Raw genomic sequence first — 22,500 nt, 5'->3', positions numbered from 1 at the left:
ATTTATAAATTTTTAATAAATTTAAAAATATCTTTAAAATATATTTCAAGAGTTTTATTAATATCTTTTATTTTTAAAAAAAATATTTTAAAATATTTTTATATTTATGTGAACGAAACCATCAACATCATGTTTAATTTATTTTAAAGTTATTTTGAGTTGGAAAAAAGCCACCTTGAAAACAAATTCACGGTTTCCGACATGAAGCAAGTTTGTGGGTAACTATGTTGCTCTTACGATTGACAAAGAAGAATATCATAACAAAATGTAACCGTTCAAGCCCGCTGCTAGTATGAAGGTGGTTGTCAAGTCATGTTTTTTACATGAAGCAAGTTTGTGGGCAACTATTTTGCTCTTACGATTGACAAGAGGAATCTCCTAACGATATGTAACAACCTAAGCCTACGACTAGCAGATATTATCCGTTTTAGTCCGTTACATATCGTTGTTAGCTTCACATTTTTAAACGTGTCTGTTAGGTAGAGGTTTCCACGTCTTTATAAGAAATGTCTTGTTCTCATCTCCAATCGATGTAGGATCTCACACGAAACCACTACTCTATTAAAATTGTGGGCAGTTGTGTTGCACTTTACGATTTTTATAGGTCTGAAACATCACCTTATTATTCATTTTCTTCGGTCTTGTTGTTAATGAATAATAATTCAAAATAAAACTCCAAAATTTTGATAGAAAAAGGGACGGGAATTTGTTATATTGAAATATCATAGTAATACTCTTAATCATTCGTTGCTCTATTTTGATAAAGAACGCCAAATTAAAATACAAAAAATTAAACTTTGTCCAATCCAATCTTATATATAGNTTTTCTAATTTTAATCCTCCGTCACTATAACACTATTTTCAATCGAATTTTTAAAAATGTGTAAATTTTTTAATAAAATATATTATTCCAGATTAATAAAAACATCTAAAAAAAATACGTTTTCAATCATTTATTTAAAATTTCAAAAATAAGTTTTAAAAAGTATATTTAACGTTAATTTTAAATATGAATAGTCTTTATTTCAAATTTTTAATTTATATATTTTTTAATAAATTTAAAAATATCTTTTAAACTTTTTAAAGTTGGGTTATTAAAAATATATATTCCTTCCATTTTAAAATTTTTATTAAATACTTTTTATTTTTAAAAAAATATTTAAAAAATATTTTTATACTTATGTGAACGAAACCATCCATGTAGTTTCAATACACATAACTAAAACAAAGTAAGTTATTTTAAGTTGGAAAAGAGCCAACTTGAAGACAAATCGACGGTTCCGACATGAAGCAAGTTTGTGGGCAATTATGGTGCTCTTACGATTGACGAAGAAGAATCTCATAACGAAATGTAACAGTTCAAGCCCGCTGCTAGTAGGAAGGTGGTTGTCAAGCCATGTTTTCGACATGAAACAAGTTTGTGGGCAACTATTTTGCTCTTACGATTGACAAATAGGAATCCTCTAATGATACGTAACAGTTCAAGCTGCTAGTAGATATTGTTCGCTTTAGTTCATTACACATCGCCGCCAGTCTCACAGTTTTAAAACGTGTCTGTTAGATAGAGGTTTTCACATCTTTATAATAAATGTTTTATTTTCGTCTTCAACCGATGTAGGATCTCACACGAAACCACTGCTCTATTAAAATTGTGGGCAGTTGTGTTGCCCTTTACGATTTCTATAAGTTTGAAACATCACCTGATTATTCATTTTCTTCGGTCTTGTTGTTAATGAATAATAATTCAAAATAAAACTCCAAAAATTTGATAGAGAAAGAGACGGGAATTTGTTATATTGAAATATCACTGTAATACTCTTAATCATTCGTTGCTTTATTTTGATAAAGAACGCCAAATTAAAATACCAAAAATTAAACTTTGTCCAATCCAATCTTATATATAGCAAGGTTGTTGAAATCGAACCAGTGAAACGTGTGCGATGCTATCAAACATTATATTATATTAAGATGTTACCTATGTACATTACACTATTCAATTAAAATAATCAATACAATCAAGTTGAATTCCTTTAAAAGGAAATCCCAATTATGTTTTCATTTTTTTTTTNATAGCAAGGTTGTTGAAATCGAACCAGTGAAACGTGTGCGATGCTATCAAACATTATATTATATTAAGATGTTACCTATGTACATTACACTATTCAATTAAAATAATCAATACAATAAAGTTGAATTCCTTTAAAGGAAATCCCAATTATGTTTTCATTTTTTTTTTAAATATAAGAGTTTAATAAATACCATTTAATTTTAGAAAAATGTATAAAAAATATTCGTAAGTTTTATAAAGTTTCATAAATATTCTCGAACTTTTTAAAAAACTTAAAAAATACTTTTAAACTATAAAAAAAACGTTAAAAAGCTATTCTAGTACCACATTTAAAAAATACTCACGGACTCTCAAAAGTAACATTAAAAAGTTTGGGTATAATCTATGAGGCCTCGATAGACCGTCTTCGTCCATGTATTAACAGTAAGAATTTTTTANCTCTCAAAAGTAACATTAAAAAGTTTGGGTATAATCTATGAGGTCTCGATAGACCGTCTTCGTCCATGTATTAACAGTAAGAATTTTTTAAACATTTTTTTATAATGTAAATGATGTTAGTGCTAATTTTAAAATTTCATGTCTTTTTTTAAAATATAATACTAACCATAACGTTTCTTAACTTTTTAAAAAAATATATCNTTTTAAAATTTCATGTCTTTTTTTAAAATATAATACTAACCATCGACGTTTCTTAACTTTTTTAAAAAATATATTGAAGAATATTAATGAAACTTTTTAAAGTTTAAGAGTACGAAGTATTGTTAAAAGTTAATGATATTTTAAAATTTTTTAAACAAAATACTAACGATTTCTATAGTTAAAAATAACCTAAAAATATTTTCTTGAGACCGTTTTAAAATTTAAAATTTTTTTTTTTTTTTTTTGAGATAAATTGAAAGTTTAAATGTATTTTTATTAATTTAATAAATAAAAAATTGAAATGTCTCATCTTTANGTATTTTTATTAATTTAATAAATAAAAAATTGAAATGTCTCATTTTAAAAGTATTTTTAAACCCACCATAAATTATATTATCCCATCTTTAAAAAATGAAGCGTTAAAAAAGTACTTGGAATGAATTCTCAAGTATTCAAAAAGTAATTTCAAATCGACCCTAACTTAGTATTAAATCCGGTCTTTAAACGCCTTTATGGAAGGATTTCCGACCATGTCGACAAGTGAAGGTCTTTTCAAAGAAGCAGAAGGTCGAAATGGAAAAGAATNATCCCATCTTTAAAAAATGAAGCGTTAAAAAAGTACTTGGAATTGACTTCTCAAGTATTCAAAAAGTAATTTCAAATCGACCCTATCTTATTAAATCGGGTCTTTAAACGCCTTTATGGAAGGATTTCCGACCATGTCGACAAATGAAGGTCTTTTCAAAGAAGCAGAAGGTCGAAATGGAAAAGAATATTTGAGGCAAAAAAACAAAAATATATCTGTAGATTATAATTGAGTTTTAACGTAGAAGGCCAATCAAGAGGCACTTGTCAAAATATTACAGACTCAGAAGCCGAGTTTACGTACTAATACATCATTATTAGCTTGACCAAGTAAAGACCTTATGCATTCAACAGAAAATTTCCATTAGTAAATAGGTGTAATACTTTAAACAGCAGCCACACTCTCGGCAGGTTTAGCTTCTGCTTCAGCTGGTGGTGCTGCTGCTGCTGGGGCCGCCTCTGGTGCAGGTGCCGCTGCTGGGGCTGCCACCGGTGCAGGTGCTGCTGCTGGGGCTGCCGCCGGTGCAGGGGCAGCTGCTGCGGCTGCCACCGGTGCTGGTGCTGCTGCTGGGGCTTCGTCTTCCCAGTAGGCAGTCTTCTTCCCGGTTTTGGAAACAGTTTGGAAAACTACATCGCGCTCCACGTTGCCTTTCACAGTCACCTTTTGCGCATCAATGTCGATGTCAAATGTCTCGACTCCTGAACATGGTAGGCAAGCACTTGAGTAAAGTTCAAAACGTTCATATTCAATTGGGAATAGCAAGAATCTAAGGGTTTAGATTAAAGGATACTCGATTTTGCAATAATGATTGATTTATTAACCATCACTCAAGAATTCATTCTAAAAATCTTGAACATAAAAGAGAACTAAGCTTGCAATAAAATTAACCAAGCATGTTTACACTTTCAAGAGTTCATGTATTAGTCCAGAATTTATGGGATGTGAATTCAAACTTCTGACCTCTTTGTATAANTTTCAAGAGTTCATGTATTAGTCCAGAATTTATGGGATGTGAAGTTCAAACTTCTGACCTCTTTGTCTAGNTGAATTCAAACTTCTGACCTCTTTGTATAAGATATATGTCTAAACCAAAACTCGACCCCATGAACCGATACAAAAATTACACATCAAAGAAGAGCACATCATGAGACAACCAAAATTTAGCCAAGGAATGACAAACCTTCCAGTTTTCCCAAGACACGCCTGACGGCTCCAACACAGCCTTGACATGACATAGCAACCTTGAGGACAGTAGTCTGCACAGAAACAAATTCCAAACTGTATTTATTAAAGATGGAATCATAGAACTCAGCTAGAAGGGGAAGGAGCAATACAGACTTCCTGATACCAAGAAATAAGAGTTAGTTCATCTCATTCAAGAATTTGATTTGTCAAGAGTGCTTAATATCAACGGTCCTTTATCAAATTCTTCGCAGAAACTTACTAATCCAATTTTATCAGTGATATCAATAAATATTCTCAGTGATTTTTCAACAACTCTGGCTCCCAAAATAACATAGATTAATAATTCAAAACACAAAAAAGAGCAGAACATTCTAATTTGGAAGAGCGGGAAAAAATTCCTTTGTGACCAGAATCTAATATACGATCAAGATAAAGCTTCCTTTGTGATCGATTGGCTAATTATTAAACAAAGAAATACTTCTATGGAGCTCTCTCAGACTTCGACCTCATTTGGCTCGGTTACTGACGTTTCCACCACTGGTGTCAGATTCACATCAATGAAAAACCACGGCATAAGACCTTAGGGAAGAAGAAGCAAGGAAAAAGGACAAAATGCTAAAAGAATTGAACTATGTGCAGGTCTGAATCGCAAAATAAGTAAGAACTATACAAGATATCAACAATCGCGTGATTAGCTCTTGCATCTCTGTAGCTTCACATCATTTCTTATAGCATATAAAGATCTGATACGCCATAGATTGAATATGTTTCAAAACAAATCCACAACTCCTTCTACGACAATTTTAATCAACGATTCATGCTCCAAACAGCAGATTTATAGTTTAAAAAGAACAAACCAACGTATCTTCGATCTCCAAAACATACGGGAGACAGAGAGAGAAAAAGAAACAAAAAAACAAGGCCGAAAAACGTGAAGCGAATCTCTAACAATTACATTCAAGAACAAATTTCCGAGAAATTCGTAGCGGTACCTGAGACATGGTTAAAGATTACAGACACTCGGGAAATTCGCCCTTGCCGATCTCTGCGCTACTGGGTTTTGCAGGATTTCACCGGGCTTTAATAGGCGCTGTTTTACGGGTCGGGTCAACCCAATCGATAATTATTTAAAAAACAATTCTCACCCGATTCTTAACAACATTACTTTCCAACTTCAACTACCGGTCAAGGGTATTTTCGTCATTTCGTCTACTCCAATGATATTCCTCGCACTATTATGAGTCCATTGCTTCTAAAAAAAGGTTTTGTTATTTACTGAAATTACTAAATTGTATTTAAATTTTAATATATTTACTTATTTTATTTTTAATTTTTTACTTTAAAAAAAATAATTTAGCAGGGTATCAAAATTAAATATTTAGAGATTTTATTAGTTATAAAAGTATTTAACTTATTAAATATTTTAACAGTTTTATAGATTAAATAAATATAAACTTTTAGAGTTAATGTGATTTATTGAATTTTTTTTCTTCATAAATGTAAAATAAAAAAAATGAACCTTCGTATTTATGAAAAAACGAGTATGTATCAATAATTAACAATTTATCCGTTGAAAATTAACATATAATTTGATAAATTCAGCATACTTATAATAAATATAAAAAAATATATATATATAAATAAAAGTGAGTTTGACCAATCAAATTATAAACTTTAATCGTCTATCACGTGTTTTTTCTTTTAATTAATTGTGACATTTCTATAACAAAGTCGAACGTCGAATGTGACATTTATTTTGAAAGAATAAAATGCTTTTTTGAATTATGTAAGTATTTTATAGGAAAAAATAGTTAAATTTTTTCTCTAAAAATATATATTTTTTCTTTTTAAAATTTTTAATAATTTTTTTCTTTTTAAATTTTTTAATAATGTTTAAAACTACAAGTGTAATTCATAATTTTTAAAGTCCCGGTCACATAAATGATTAAATTTCATATATAAATTTTTTAATATGTTATAAATTTATTATATATCTAATGTATAATAAAGTTTTAAATTTTATTGTTGAATAAATTATTTATACAATACTTTTTAAAATTCACAAATATACTAAAACACAAATTAAATTTTGAATTTCATGCTCAAATTTTGATTTTAAATTTAATATAATTGTTTTTTTTTTAAAGAATTTTGAATGTGTTGGGAAGCCTATTGGAACAAAATAATATATATTATTATTATTATTATTAAATATTTTATTAAAAATTCATAAATTAATTACCGAAAATTCTATTTAATTCTTTCTTTCATGGAAAGTCCAATTCCATGTAAAGTTGGAAGTGATCCATCTTTTCATTTCACGAAGAACAATAAGAAGAAAACTTTTAATAATTTCCAATGGATAAACTTCAAATATTTTAACATTTAAACCATGAAACATTTTTTTATTATTATTATTGTTAAGAATCAAGAATCTCCACAATGGTATGACATTCTTTTTTACTATGCCTTCAAAACTCACAATACTTTGTTCGACATTTGAGGATTCTAATGATATAGCTCTTATACAATCCCCACAATGGTATAATATTGTTCACTTTAAGTATAAGCTCCTGTGACTTTACTTTAGATTCTTCAAAACATTTCATACCAATGGAGATAATATTATTTGATTATAAATTCATGATCAATATTTTTTTATTATAAACTCATGATCATTTTCTAAATTAGCCCCGTGACAATTATTATTATTATTGTTATTATTATTGTTATAATATATATATATATATATATTATTTTTTTTTTTGGTCCGCCAAACAAACGTAGAAATTAAATCTTTGTTTTGGTGCATTACAGGGTGGTGGATTCTATCAACAACTTTTTTTTTTTCTTTATTTATTTAATTTTTATTTTTCCCATTAAGGGCATCGAGTAGTAGTGGTTGTACTACTCCGGTTCATATTTTTTGCAGTTGTACTACAAATAAATACACATAGGTAGTACCAATGTGAGGTACAATTGGCCCTTCAGATTTCTCAAACAACTTTCTTTGTTTGCAAAAGAATCTCATGTGTTCTATGTTTTTGCATGATGCATGGAATATTAGTTCTTTTTAGGGTTCGAATCCGTGTCTCGAGCTTTCAATCTTATATTCGTTCTCGAGCTTTCAATCTTAGATTCATTTGGGTTTGATTCGCGAAGTCGATGAACGGATAATTTTGTTGGTCTTTATTCTCAATGCAAAAGAAACGATAAGGAGAAAATTTTCTATGTATGGATAAACCTAACAAAAATTCCACGTTGAGCAAAATATCGAGCCTGTTGTTTTAACTAGAGATATTCATTTAGTTCACAAAAAATAAGAAGGAGTCGAGAGAGTTTTTTACCCGTTGGCTAAAAAGGGATGGAGATTATGCTTTTTCATTACTTTACTTGTCTCATCGAACCCGTTATTTATTTATTTATTGTTACCGTAAATAAGTTATTGAATATTATGTCGTAATTTTGAAATTTAAACTTTTACCCTCATCATTATTATTTTATCTTTTTTATTTTATTTATTTATTTTTCTTATGGTTGTTTCCGTTATAATACTTTCTATAAATAAAATTTATTGGATTTTTTTATTTATTTATAATTAGTCAGAAATTTTAAATTAGTAAACTTTTTTTAATTATTCTGACACACGTTAAAGTTAATAATTAAAATTTTATAAAACAAAAATATTAAACATTCACAAAATCACGAATAAATATCATTTACAATAAATAGGATAAAGTTGAATTTGACTATGAGGCCTATGTTTTAATTGATCAGATTAACTCGACCAAATAAGTTTCAACCACGAAGTAAATTACATTTTTATTTTCAAAAAATTTAAATTAACTTAAACATTAGAAAAAATAATTATAATTTGAGGAGATTTATGTCTTTGAAAAATATCAATTTTTTTTTAATTAAAAAAACAATTAAGTGGGCAAAATTGTAAAATCACACGGATGTTGAACATTCGGCCGGATGTTTTTTTTTTTTTTTTATATATATAAAATCTAAACATTTATGTAATATGAGTCTTTAAATGACTCATTTTTGCAGTTATTCCATTAATTAATTTGTGCAAAAATAATAAATAATAAATAATAATGATGCGCAATTGGGCTGCCCAAAAGGATACCATTGCCCACCCACAGGGCCACACCACGATCACAACGAAGACGCGCACCCAAATAAAAGGAGAGGGCCGCCTGAGGTCAACCACAACATGCGATCCAAGCGCCTTCACTGGAATTTGTCAGTTGATGCGGACCACTACGACATGTCGTTTTGCATTCCGACTTTTTTTTTTTTTGCAAAAATTAATTTATGTACTTAAATACTAAATTAATAAAAATACTCTTAATGAGTTTTAAAAATATTAAAAAGAATACTTTTATAAAATTCAATAATACTTTTAAAATTAAATAATAATAATAATAATAATAATAATAATACTCTTTACCTTAAATTAAGTTTTAAAAAATTAATTATTAGTGCAGTTTTTAATTGGTAAGCCAAGCACGAGATCTTGCATCCATGGGAAAAGGAGACAATCAAAGCATTTTTTGATAAGAGTGTGGAAATCTCTCACTAGCATATGCGTTTTAAAATCGTGAGACTGACCACAATACGTAATGAGACAAAGTGGATAATATCTACTAGCGGTGGGCTTGGACTGTTAGTATCAGAGTCATACACTGGATGATGTGCCAGTAAGGATGCTAGCCCCCAAGGAGAATGAATTTAGAGATCCCAGGGAACAAATAATTCCATATAAGGGTGTGGAAACCTCTCTCTAGTAAACTTGTTTTAAGACTGAGTTGACGACAATACGTAACGAGCTAAAGTGGACAATATACGCTAACGATGAGTTTGGACTGTTACAAATGATATCAAAGCTAGACACGGGGTGGTGTGCCAACGGTGTCTTGTTGGCACCCTAAGGGGGTGGATTGTGAGATCCTATATCAGCTGAAAAAGAAAACGAAACATTCCTTACAAGAGTGTGAAAACCTATTTTTAGTAGACGTGTTTTAAAATTGTGAGGATGACGTCGATCGGTCAAAGTGGATAATATATGTTGGTGGTGGCCGGTTACGAGACATTTTTTTTATTAAATGTTTGATATTTAAATTTTATGAAATTTTAGTTATTATTTGGAAAGACAAAATGGATGTAGCGTGGAATTCTCTAATGAAAAGCCCAAGTGCCCATCTTCGATCCACGAGGGGCCAACACTTACGAGACTTACACACGCAAACCAAGAGGCGCGAGAGATAGAGAGGATATCGTGCGCGTCGCAGCCACGCAAACCTTTGACACGGTCTCAAACCATTCAACTTTCTTGATCAATCATTCCCGTCGCCAAATTCTCTCTAGACTCTTCTGATTTTCGTCTTCCGTCATCCGTCACGGCGGTCGAAAGTCGAAACCCTAATCCCTAAATGCAATTCCGATCCCTAAATCCGTCTGCTACCTCGATCTCCTCATTGGGGGCGTTTACTCTCTGATCTTTGATGTCTCGCTTCGTGCCAGGACTTTAGAGTTCTCGTCCTTCGTCTCGCCATGGACGGCTCTGCGGTTGAGGATCTCGGAGCACCGGAGTCATGGGAGGTCGCCGATTTGGACGAGGCTATGAGCCGATTGATGCTCCCTTCTTCGTCTCCTTTGAAGAATTCCAAATCATTGGACCACTCCGTTGCCGATGCTGCTCTTGGTTCTCATTCTTCTTCCGCTTCGTTTCCGTCCCCTTCCGCGTCGACATCTTCTACTCCCGATAGGGCTTCCGAAGATGTTATCAATCAGGTTGATCAGTTCCTTCGCGAGGCTTTGCATAACCCTAGGGAGCGCCTATCAAGTAAGTCGTTTATTTAGCCTTCCTGTATTATGGATAGTGTGATTGGGTTCATGAGTTCTTTAATCCATATTTGGTACGTGGGAGATAGTATAAAGTGGCTGGCCATGGCCCCCTCGAAGCTGGGCCATAAGTAAGCGAATTTTAAAATGGCTAGAGTAAGAGAGCGATGTTGTTTACTTTCTATTTTTGAAAATAAGATATACCCTTTATCTAAACTGATAATTCACAATCATAACTTCATACTTAGAAGAAAAAAGAAACCTCCTAGTTGGATTAACTACATTAGAAGTATTATTACTAAAAAACTATGTAGCGAATTTGGATAAGCGGCTTGACATTGATTGAGAATTATATCATTAAACTAAGCGATGCAGTTTTAATCAATTCCAAGATAAAGGTTTGCAATGGTGGCTAATTGATCTTGGAAGATGTGTAGATGGGTGGAAGTTATTTAGTTGATTATTGTCCAATTTATGTAGGGTGGTGGAATCGAAGGAACAACTGATAAAAGAGTTGTAGGACTTAAGTAGTGATAATCGAAGGGGGTCGGCCTAAAAAGCCATTTAGCAAGTTAAAGGGTTAGCATGGAATTTATAATGTTTCACTTTGGTTGGAATTGAGTAATTTAGTGTCCTGACCATCTATGGCAAGAGGATGTTGATGCTTCAACTGAGATGAGATTTTCAGAAAGATTTGTTCTTCCAATATCTATGGATTGGAGATTAGAAGGACGGTTTTGGTTTTTAGAATGTAGTAAGGTCAAATAGTTGCCTTGTGAGAACGGTGAAGTCTTCAAAGGAGAATTTTAGGTTCTATGAAATTATTTGGCATAGGCAATATGACAGAATATGAAGTTAGAAAGAAATAATTTGATTTTTGGTGTTAGAAACCAATTACGATGAAGAAAAGGGTTAGCATTGATGGGAAAATGGTTTAGAGCCACATACAGAACTAAGTATTATAGTTGTCAGAAAATCTGTGGCGAGGTGGATGCTTCATTGAGCTGGAAGTCTCGTGGGTGCTTCCAGCCTGGAGGTTTTAAGAAAATCTCAAGGATTTGTCTTGTGGGCACAGTTTCTGGAGCAAAGGCACAAGATTTCGTAGCTTAATTCCATTGAAACTTTCATACAGGGAGAATATGGATAGAAAGAAATAGGGGGCTACTTAAAGTATAGTTGTATGGGTTGGGGAGAGGTTCTAGATTTAGATAAATTTCATGCCTTTGTTGGTCTTCACATTTCGATGCCTTTTGTAATTGTACTTAGTTTTTATAAAATCAAAGTGGACATAAATAGAGTTATAGCTTTTCACCTTAGCTGGGAAAATTGTTTCTCTTAAAAAACCATCACCATGTAAAAGCATAATCAGGAATTAAATTTCTTGTAATCTGGAAGTTTGTTGCTTACTTCAAAGCATTTTTTTTTTCCTGTTTGGACGCTGAAATTTCTTTAGACAAAATGAAAATGGAGACAATCTAAAGGTAGAAAGCACTCTACAACGGTGCCTACAAACTCATTTCCTTGTCTACTTGAATTCTGACTCGTACTCCTGTGGCTTATTTGCAGCGCTTCAATTATTTTGTTGAAATATGGTATTAATGAGCTTTTCCCTCTATTGATGATATTGTATACTTTCATTGCTTTAGTTTTGCGCATGGAGCAAGATGTTGAGAAATTTATCTGTGATCCTGCTCGACAACAACTAGAGTTTCAGCAGTTGCCTACGTCATATTTACGGTTAGCTGCCCATCGGGTAGCCCAACATTATTCATTGCAGTCCATGGTTCTACTGGACAACAGTTTACCTGATGGGTCTGGTTCCAAAATTATTGTTCGCAAGACTTCTGAATGCCGTCTTCCAGCTATCCGACTTGCAGATATTCCTGTAAATCTACCCACAGAAGAAAATAATACCATGAAGGTTGCTATCAAACAGAGGCCACAGAAACGGTCCCAAGTAGCCAGAGATGCAAGTTCAAGTTCATCAAAATCAGGGGGTTCTAAAAGTGTGGAAGAAAGGAAGGAGGAGTATAATAAAGCTCGTGCTCGAATATTTAACTCCGGCAGCAATTCAGGTAGTAATGCTGGTGGGAAAGTAGATGCTGATCCTAGACTGCAGGATAGTTTTCGTGGTTCCTTGGGTGCTGCAAAGGTTGAGGAGAAGATGATTTCTGGAGTTCCTGATACAAATTTTAGTAGGGGTTTGATTGACTGTTCTACGAGTAGCAGTAGAATAAGTAGAAGTAGGACTGACAAGGAGCTGCCTAGTAGGCAGCACAAACCAAATAGTAGAGTAGCCATTTTTAGAGATCGTGAGATTGACAGCAAGGACCCCGATTATGACAGGAACTACGATAGGTATGAAATGCATCCATTATTCTCTTGGCTTTATCCTATTATTATTTTTTTTAAAATCATAAAGTTACTGCTAGATGAATGAAGTAAAGAGGGCGTTTTAATTGACAAGTGTCGATTTCCTATTTATAAAAATTTCCATTTGGGATGCATCCTGAATTTTCTTGATGGGATAGCGGTTTAGCCAAATGTCTGGTTGTAAATTCTTCTTCAGGTATATGCAGAGATTTGACCCTGGGTTCGGCTTCAGTGGTGGGCCGTACACTGTGCAGCCCATGTACGCTCCTGCAGTAAACTACAACACTGAATTTCCCCAACTTGGCTCTGCTCCTAGACAGGCTGTTTCGGAATGTCAGCCTAGACCACTCCCTCCACATGTACCTGGGCCATGGAATGCCCAATCATCTCCTGCAGGATTGGGGTACGGTCATCGAGAAGCAATGATTAGACCTTTTAATCCAAATGTTGATGCACATTCGTCTTCTGGCGTGTACCTGCATTCCTCTCAGTATCCTTGTCAGCAGTCTGGAATGCATTTTATCCATCCGCACGAACAAGCTCATCAACCCTTTTCACAGGTTCGTGCTTGCGAACTGTTTTATCGAATCTGATTTTTGATGAAACAAGCCTTTTATGCCAAGCTGTGCAAGTCCTTCCCTTCCTTGGATGTTTGTGCTGGTGATATTTTATTGAGTAGCTTCGACACTATCATACTGAATGGAAATATCTACTGAATGCCAAGCGTTTCCTTTTGTTCGAATGATTTTTATTATCGTCCTTGTATGATTTAGATTGCTACCTTTCTTCTGGCTACTTAAAGACAATGTACCGGAGTGTGTTTCTTTTTCATTCACACACTGTTTGACCCTGATCTTATGGTTTTGCAGCAATACCAACAGCAACCAGATGCAAGTTTTGGATTAGCGCGGCCCCGGTAAGGGGCATGGGCCATGCCTGCTCCCTGCCATCTGGTAGCTAAGATTTATCATGGGCTTTTCGGTGTACATTTTTTACTTGAAATGGCAGGGGGCAGGCATGAAGACTGAGGTGGGTATAGAAGAAGCATCTATATTTTCTGAGACTTAATATGCTTCTTTCCACCATCAGTTTCATTGGAGCTTCTTGCATCGATTATGGTTGATGAAGAAGCTCATTGCTTTGGAATTTGCGTTAGTAGGCCGAGCTGTTTAGGTTGCTCTTGCTACTGATAATGACGAAAAGTTAAATCGAAGAATCAGCAACTCGCTGGGAATTTACCTGCAAGATCTTGGACGAAGGTATTTGATTTTTTTTTAATGATATATCAACTGTTATCCTGCCTACACTATCCTTGCATTCTCTGTAAGTTGAACTTGAAATAAACGAGAAAAGATGAAAACGTGGATAAAAATGATTTTGAATATTTGTTGATATAGTTTTAAGCTTTAGAACAATGTTATCATCTTCTTTAATCTTTGGTCCTTCAGTTGTTTACAATGTTACAGTCAAAATGGACAGTTAGTGCTCTGTTTTATTTTCCTATTCTTATTGAGGCCGAACCTAAACCTGAGCTCGAGAGATAGCTATCCATATGTTGATAAGAGATGTATGGATTCTCGAGAAGAGAGGAGCCAAGGTGGTCTCCCTGGATCCCACGAGTGAATAGAAATTTGAATCTACATTGGATCTCATCTGAATAGACCCATTTATCCTCCTGAGGAGAAGTTTGGTTTCAAACTCCGGTTCAATCAAGAGAATTACACCATGCTAATGTCTCTTGGATGATCTACATCTCAGGTCAGGCTCTGATGAGCACATTGAACTATCTATGTGGCTGAGAGAGTTCAGCCCAGCACAACGACGTAATTATCAGAGGCACGCTCTACCACTGAGCTAATAGCCCGTCGTGTGGGACTCCCGCTAATATGAATTCTTGCACTGTGCTCTTTTGACATGGCTAGTACTGTTGATTTCTAGCTCAGCTTTTTTGGCATAGCCATCATGCCCTATTATATCTCTCCCTTCGTTATTTTGGCTTCTCTTTTACCATGAAGTTGTTCCGCTCCAGTTCCTAAGTTATATTGTTTACTTCTTCAGCGCATGGGAGGATATGGTTCTTCATCATTGCAAGACTAAAACTCAGAGCTGTGCTGGTACGAACGTTAACGCTTCAGCCAAATGAAATGCCAATGACACGACCAGGATCAGAAAATCATCGAATATATGGATCTAGAGAGATCCGTAGCCTGCCCAGCTCGAGTACTAATTGGAGACCTCGTAATCTCGTCAACATCGATTCCACAGTTTTTCCCTACACACTCTGTCTAAATCCTGTAAGTGCACCAATTAGTTTCAGTTTCATTTCCATGGCATTCCCTTAAAATTAACAACACACGTACGCCACGCCCTACAAATATCCTTTCTTGTTGCAAGGGCAACGATGGATGCGTGGGAAATGAAAACTGTGTTTCGGCTACTTGAGGGGTCGAGTGGCGTTTTCACATTAGATGGGCAGGTATGAAATCTTTAGAAATGTGACATTCCTTATATGAAGAGCATGAAGCTCATACTTTGAATGTGTAAATTTGAGGGATGCCTCAATCACCATACTGCATACAACATAACTTCAGCTTCTCGTATGTTGAAAAATCTGGGTACTACTTCGACACCTTTCTATATTCTGTTTTAATATAGTATTAGTAAATGATTATATGGTGAATGTTAATTATAGGTTTGATTATATGCTGAAAATTGTTTTCTGTTATTTATTTATTTATAGAAATTCATTGAAAATATGTGTAGTTAATTGCCTTTTCCCCTTAGGCAGCCTGTAGATACCACCATCTTCGGTGTAATTANGATTTCTTATTTAAACAAACCGTTTTTCTATTTTTGTAATTAGATTTGTTATTTCTATTTTTTCTAATTAGATTTGCTTCGGCACCATCCTGTTCGTCAGCAAGGTACGGGCACTTAAACTTTCTTGCCTCGCTATTTTTGCCGTTTTTCTATTTTTGTAATTTCTATTTTTTCTACTATTTTTTCTAATTAGATTTGTTCGTTTTTCTATTTTTGTAATTAGATTTCTTATCCAAGATGTTATACTTTATTTTATACACTTTGCTTAGTTTAAAAATAACTAGTCTTTGATTAAACTTTAATAATTATTTCCATTGAAAACGTTTTTAACTGGATCCTATGATGTTTAAGAGATCTATTCAGACTCTATGATGTACTTTATTTGAGGGGACGACGGTTAAGAATCATTGAGAAAAGTAGTTTTACATTGACTAATTAAGAGAGTACTGTTTTCATTGATACGAGGCTGTAGGCCTTTTGGGGAAACCAAAAACAAAATCATGAGGGGAAACCAGAAGCAAAGTTATGGGATCTTATATTCAAAGTGAACAGTGTTCTGAACCGTAGTAGTAGTAGGAATGAAAGTCTGTTGTGATTTCTAACAAATAAAGGAGTAGTAGGAGTAGTAGTAGGAATGAAAGTCTGTTGTGATTTCTAACAAATAATATTCTATGTTCTAGTTTTATAATATGATTTTTTCTGTGTTCTACTTCAATAATATGATAAAAACTAACACTGAGTTGATCTAATTTAGAGAGAAAATGCTCAAGATGACGTGGTTAACCACTTTTGAGTTGACAACTAAATGTAACAGAATTAGGGTTTAGGAGAGTAGAGATGATCTTAAAATATTTTAAAATAAGTTTAGGAGAGTAGAGATGATCTTAAAATATTTTAAAATACTTTAATATTATTTGTAAATTGCTAAATTTTATATGTATTTTAAAATTATTTAAAATGTAAATGGCTAATCTATTAGGTCATAGTTTCAACATTTTTACCACGAGAAAAATGATCCCAAAAAGTTGCCGATATTAACTTTTATTAAAAATAATAGTAATATATGTTTTCGATAAAGTTGAAAAAATAAAAGAACATATTCGAAAATTGAGATAATAAAACTTGTGACAAAAATGTACCGAAAAATGAAAATTAAATAAATATTAAAAATAAATAAATAATATTCAAACATTTCCTACGCTATAAATAAGTTGGAGTCCAAAAAATATGTTTTATTTCTTCGTTCAACAGTTTCCCGCCGAAGTTCAGTTTGGGACTAAGAGCGAGAAACCCTAACTCCTAGAGATTCAATGCAATTCGAGTTCCATAATTTATCTGCGATCTTCGTTTTGGTGCATTTTTTCTCTATTTCTTGTCTTGCTGCGATCTGTATGGCACAGGAAAATCCAACGTTGCCATCAATCGCGCCAAATTTCATACCTCGATTAATTTTCTTGTTCTGCCGCTTTCCGACACTGAAGCCTTAACTCCTAGAGATTTATCATGCAATCTGAGTTGTCGATTACCTTCGATCGTTGTTTTCGATGCTTTTTTGTTCTCTAATGCTTCGATTGCTGCCAAGAGCATAGAGTTTGTCATTTTTCTTATTATGGAGAACTCTGCAGCAGAGGATCTCGAAAGTCCTGAGTTATGGAAGGTCGCTGACTCTCGATCGTTCATGACCGGTGCTGATCACTCGATCGTTCGATTCCTGGCAATGAATTCGACGAGTCTATTCTTCAGGTTGATCGGTTGCTTCGTGAGGCTTTTCAGAATCCTTGCAAACGCTTAACGAGTAAGTGGTTTATTGTTATTCGTCTCGACGAACATCGCCATCTGTTTTACTTTGTCTGAATCACTCCACTTGACATCGTGTTATTTATCCGGTATTTGTTGCTATTGGTGGTGATTTCTCGGAGGAATACTCCAATTACATGTCTAAAACCAGATAGAATAAAATTGCTTATGATATTGTGAGTCTCATTTCCTTCTCGATATGCTTACATGATCTCTAATGGCTTTTTCTGTACTAGGCGGATAGAATAAAATTTCTAATTATATTGTAGGTTCTTTTTCCTTTCCTTTCCTTTTGTCTTCTATACGCATGCATGACTACGTTGAGTTCTTATATGCGGTGTTCTAAGTAGATTTTCCATTTGATTTCTGGAAAGTAAACATTTATTTTTTGTACAAGGTAGCTAGCATAAATTGGTGACTATATCGTAGATTTCCTTTCCTTTTAGTGCATAATCTACATTGAGCACGTAGTGGTGGTGAAGGTGATTAATAGTCTTTCCACTTGATTTCTCTGAAGACGAAGTCTCCAATAACTTTTTTTGTACAAGGAAAATTAAATAAAATTTCTGTCTATCGATTGCAGATTTCCTTTCCTTTTCTATACTAGATGCACACACAGGTCTATGTTGAGCTCATAGTATTTCCATTCGATTTCTCTTGCTAATGATTCAATGCTGATGGTTACTGTTCAGGTCTCTGTTAGGTAGAGAATCCTTATATTATCTAGGATAAATTACAAGTTTAGTCATTAAATTTTCATTTGTGTTTATTTAGTTCATGAACCTTAAAATGTATTTAATAGGTCCTCAAACTTTTAATTTTGTCCATTACATAACATTTTTTTTAAAATTAATGTATCTATCTCTTAGATATGAAATTGAATTTTCTGTTATGATCCTAAGTTTGTAAATTTTAAAAAACATCAAATAGGAAAGATTTATTGAACACAGAATTTTGAATAAAGTTTATGAACGTAATTTTTAAAAGTTTAAGAATCCAATAAAGACAATGTTTAGGGATTTCATCTATTATAGCTCGTTGTTTACTTAGTTTGTTTGCTGATTTTGTTGTTGGTTTATTAGCTGGTAGTTAAGATGGAAAAACCATGGTAAACAGAGTTTTACGTCCTGTTGTTGTGAACGAATTTCGGGCTCTGCTCGGATAGGACTCTTCTGAATCTCAACCTCGGCCACTCTTTCCCTGTGTAGGTGCCCATTGCCCTGAAGATATAAGGTCTGGCCCTCCGTAGAGTTATTTGGCCTTTTAGTTCAAAGGTTTGATGCACACTACACATCCAGGCATTTTTCTGCATTCCTCTCGGTATCTTTTCCAGCAGCCTGAAATGCCTTTTATTCCTCGTCATGAGCAAGTTCGTCATCCCCTTTCTCGGTATGAACATCAAGAACTCTTTCCATTTAAACTCAACTTCCATTTATTTTGGTATCTTCCTTTATTTCTCACATGATTTTGTTTCTTTTGGCTTGTATATGGTCAACCGGTAGTTGGAAGGTGCACGATAGCGAAAATCAATCCATCTCAATCTACAAAAAAAAGAAAAGAAAAAAAAAAAAACATTGCCTTGGACATGCAACCCAAAAATCTTGAAAGACAGATTGCTTGAAGAAAACTCTTTTAGAGCCTGGTACAAGTCAAGCTCCTTCGATTCGGCAACAAGAGTCGGTTATAGAATAGTTTTTTGGTCAGCTTTCCCATTGTTTCAGATGCAGCAATGTCTAATATGAGGATGCAGCAATGTCTAATATGAGGTTCCTCTTGCCTCATGACAGCTTCGAGGATGAAACCACTATACTTGCTTATGTTCCTGGAGCGCTCTTTCTATAAAAAAGATTGAGTAGGAAAAACAATTGGCTTCCATCGAGATCCCAATGTATAGTCATTTTAACTACTTGCACTTTTTTATTCCTTACCTTTAAAGCATTTACCAGCTTTGTTTCTTCGATTTATTTTGCTAACATCCTTTTTTGCCTATAGCTTTTGGATTAGCTTTGTCTCTATAAGGGCATCGGCTAAGCCTACACCGTTTCGTTTAATGCTTATTTTCCTCAAATGGTGGGGCCGAGCACAGAGAACTGAGGTAGAATCTAATGACCTATTACTTTTATGAACATTATGTGGATGCTTCCCACAATAAGTTCCATTGGATGATTCTTGCATGTTTTTAGAATGATCGAGAATGTCGATGGATTGAAAATGTGCAGCAGGTCTTCTACGAAGGTATTTGCTCTGAACATAGCGGAGGGTAAATTAAAAAAATACCTTTCAATTTACATTTTTTTAAATATCATTATTTTTTTTTCAAAATTTTCAATATTACATTTACATTTGACCATAGGAGCATTTCAAAATTATCATATTTAGAATTCCGCGATAGCGACCTAAAATAAAAATTTTTAAATGAAATTTGTTCAGGGTCTCAACTTTGAAAGGTTTATACTCAAATGGTAGTTTTAAAATTTTTATAAAATATTAAGATAATATTGTAACTTTTGAAATAATAGTTTTTTACATTATTTTGTGAATTACTAGGAGAGAAAAAAAAAAAGTAATCTATTAGAAGAAAACTTCGTTTATTAGATGACAATTTTGTTATCCTAATTTTTGGTTGGTAATTTTCTCGATCATCTAATTTTAATATTCATCAATAATAGTGGGGGATGAATTGAAAATTATTACAGAATTTTTAAACAATATGGGGTACATTAAATTAAAAAAAACATGATATAGAATGATCTATTTTAATAATATAAGGATAAAGCAACGTATAACTGTTAGGCCCACAGTCTCCGAATGGATCCCCGAAGTTTGCAAAGGATGTCTTTGGTTTGTCTTCGCTAATTAATTGATTTATTTGGGGTTCATTCGTGAGCCTCGCTTTATTTGGTTCGTAATTTTGCTTGGATTGGTTTTGAAGTTTTAGTCCTTCAAAATTTTGATAAAAAGAAAAAATATAATATAAAGTTATTCTTGCAAGCGTTTTATCTGCTTATTTTTAACACTTAAGGAACTAATATATTTTTAAATAACTGTAGAATGAGATATACATTAGTAAACAATATAACTTTTAATTGCTAATGAACTCGAATTTAAATATCTAAAGTCGAATCAGATTCATTTAATGATAAGCATAGATCTTGTACTTCCCAAGCATTTGATTGATTTTTAAACTGAAAAACAACCCCAATTTCATGGCTATCCTTTTTTCTTTAGTACATATTGTTTTTCAATTTTGAAAACGACTTTTTAGTTAATTTTAGGCTCATTTAGTAATTACTTGGATTTTATTTTTTAGTTTTTAAAAAGTTACGAATATAAATACTACATTTTAGGTTCATTCATGTCAAGTTTCAAAAACTTATTTTTGCTTTTGAAATTTAGCTAATAATTTAAAAGTTACGAATATAAATACTATTTCTTCCTAGGTTCATTAATTAATGGTAAAATAATCACTATTTTCAAAGCAAAAAATTCAAATGGTTATTAGATGTCATAATTTTTTAATTTCATATTTGAAAAATAATCTGATAGTCATTTTTGTATCCAGAAAAAAATCAAGCTTTAAAAATATATTTCAATTTTCCAGTTGCCTAATCTTTAATGAGTCTGCCTCCTACTTGCCTAATCTTTTCTAATAAAACTCCGTGGCTTTTGTTCTTCAGATGTTTGTTTTCGAAAAAAAATAGAAAGAAAAAGAAATCTCCAAAATTCAAATTCTTTCCTGACATTAAAACTGTTTTCAATATATTTACTAATGTCAATCACTGCATTTTTTCTTTCTAACTTTTTGTCTCGAAGTCCATTGAAAAAACTTAACAAAGAAAGTAATTAGAAGGCCTCATTTAATAACGTAGAGCTTTTGAAAATAAAAAGGTGACACTTATAACAGTTTTCTTTTCAGAAAGGGAACGGTAATTAATCAGATGTCGACTTTTAAAGGTCTCATTTGAAAACAAAAAATCAAAAAGTAATTAGAAGCCAACACTTAAAAACGTAGAGCTTTTGAAAATAAAAAGCCTGATAAAATTATTACTGATGGTTTAAAATAAAAAATAGTTGTTAAATGAGGCCTTTAAATTTGTTCCTGTTTTCCGCCTAAAAGGGAGGGTGATGGATTTTGCATTTTTTTTGTTTTTGTTTTTGTTTTTTTTAGTTTAAAAGTGTGTAGCATTTTATGTTTGATTTCGAATGTAAATGTTAGGAGAAGGCATAAATGGGTAGTAAATACCTTTTGTTGTGTTGTTCCCCTTTCCCTCCAATCAAACATCCAGCTTCAGCTTTCTGTCAATGCTCGAAAACGTTTCATAAAAGGCCTTGAAATACACTTGTAAGCTGTGTCTACTACAACTTGCCTACATGGATTATGTTCAAAGACGGGCATGTAAATACATTAATGCAGCTTGTACTAACCATTTTTAGTTTTTCAAAAAGTGTACCCGACTTTTCCCAATTTGTCTATAGGAAAGATTGAATTCTTAGCCAAATTTTGATAACTATTTAAATATTTATTTTATTTTATTTTAAAAAAAATTAAGCTTATAAACACTTTTTTAGGTATGAATTTCTCCATTTCTCATATACATTTTACAAATGTTTTCAAAATTCAAACACAATTTTCAAAAATAAAAAATCAAACAGTTATATAAAAAAGGCTTAGAAACTATATCTTTTTTAAAAAAATTCAAAGACTTAAAATAATCATTGATAACAGTCTGTCAACTCTAACCAATCTATGGTTCAAAAATATCGAATTAAAATTATTCCAAAATGTGAAAAAGAATTTAACTCCATTGGCCGGAGATACTTACGTTTCCCATTTTAAAAAAAAATTAATTCACAATATATATATATGATTTCAATTCAAACACAAATATAATTATTTTAAAAAAATAAAATGGTCAACCCGCAAGACAGGGTCCATTTTGAGGCAATTATGAGTTTTTCTCCTACTAATAATGATATGAAAATCAACCCCCATTACTGATCACAAAATGACATCACAACATTTAGAAGTAATTTTGAAATGATTAAAATCAATTTTGTTAAAATTAATTTAAAATTTGATTTTATATTTTCAAAGGCAATATTGAAACCATAAAAACTAATTTGAAATAATTAAACCCATGCTTTGAAATAATTTTTACCATTTCAACCCCCCCCCCCC

General features: G+C 32.6%; 2 protein-coding genes and 1 long non-coding RNA gene across 5 annotated transcripts; 2 read left to right on the top strand and 1 right to left on the bottom strand.

Moving 5' to 3' along the window:
• Positions 1-3,482: 3,482 nt before the first annotated feature.
• LOC111801438 (copper transport protein ATX1-like) lies at positions 3,483-5,552 on the bottom strand. The gene is made up of 3 exons (XM_023685438.1): positions 5,471-5,552; positions 4,474-4,549; positions 3,483-3,991 (listed from the first exon to the last, which is right to left on the bottom strand). The coding sequence occupies exons 1-3, from the start codon at positions 5,477-5,479 to the stop codon at positions 3,678-3,680; spliced, it is 399 nt and encodes a 132-aa protein (XP_023541206.1). The 5' UTR covers positions 5,480-5,552; the 3' UTR covers positions 3,483-3,677.
• Positions 5,553-9,747: 4,195 nt separating this feature from the next.
• Positions 9,748-15,405, top strand: LOC111801833 (R3H domain-containing protein 1-like). 2 transcript variants are annotated; one of them, XM_023686014.1, is made up of 6 exons: positions 9,748-10,332; positions 11,978-12,689; positions 12,901-13,264; positions 13,574-13,963; positions 14,763-14,998; positions 15,099-15,405. In XM_023686014.1, the coding sequence occupies exons 1-4, from the start codon at positions 10,041-10,043 to the stop codon at positions 13,622-13,624; spliced, it is 1,419 nt and encodes a 472-aa protein (XP_023541782.1). In that variant the 5' UTR covers positions 9,748-10,040; the 3' UTR covers positions 13,625-13,963; positions 14,763-14,998; positions 15,099-15,405. The 2 variants fall into 2 exon arrangements, with proteins under 2 accessions (XP_023541782.1, XP_023541781.1); XM_023686013.1 differs by having other exon boundaries at positions 14,763-15,405.
• Positions 15,406-16,760: 1,355 nt separating this feature from the next.
• On the top strand, positions 16,761-20,021 carry LOC111801496. 2 transcript variants are annotated; one of them, XR_002816147.1, is made up of 6 exons: positions 16,761-17,319; positions 18,530-18,710; positions 18,824-19,020; positions 19,109-19,209; positions 19,314-19,416; positions 19,505-20,021. It is a non-coding gene; the product is annotated as an uncharacterized LOC111801496 (long non-coding RNA). The 2 variants fall into 2 exon arrangements; XR_002816146.1 differs by having other exon boundaries at positions 18,824-19,209.
• Positions 20,022-22,500: the final 2,479 nt, after the last annotated feature.

This window comes from Cucurbita pepo, chromosome LG09 (genome assembly GCF_002806865.2).
Source record: "Cucurbita pepo subsp. pepo cultivar mu-cu-16 chromosome LG09, ASM280686v2, whole genome shotgun sequence".
NCBI lineage: Eukaryota > Viridiplantae > Streptophyta > Magnoliopsida > Cucurbitales > Cucurbitaceae > Cucurbita > Cucurbita pepo.
The sequence above is the reverse complement of the archived record's forward strand: the minus strand, read 5'-3'. Positions and strand labels throughout refer to the sequence as shown.

Coding starts and splice junctions, on each gene's coding strand:
- LOC111801438 (XM_023685438.1), bottom strand. Junction 3,992..4,473: donor TGTCTTGGGAAAACTGGAAG/GTTTGTCATTCC, acceptor TACCATGTTCAG/GAGTCGAGACATTTGACATC.
- LOC111801833 (XM_023686014.1), top strand. CDS start 10,041: ATGGACGGCTCTGCGGTTGAGGATCTCGGAGCACCGGAGTCATGGGAG. Junction 10,333..11,977: donor CCCTAGGGAGCGCCTATCAA/GTAAGTCGTTTA, acceptor TCATTGCTTTAG/TTTTGCGCATGGAGCAAGAT. Junction 13,265..13,573: donor CTCATCAACCCTTTTCACAG/GTTCGTGCTTGC, acceptor ATGGTTTTGCAG/CAATACCAACAGCAACCAGA.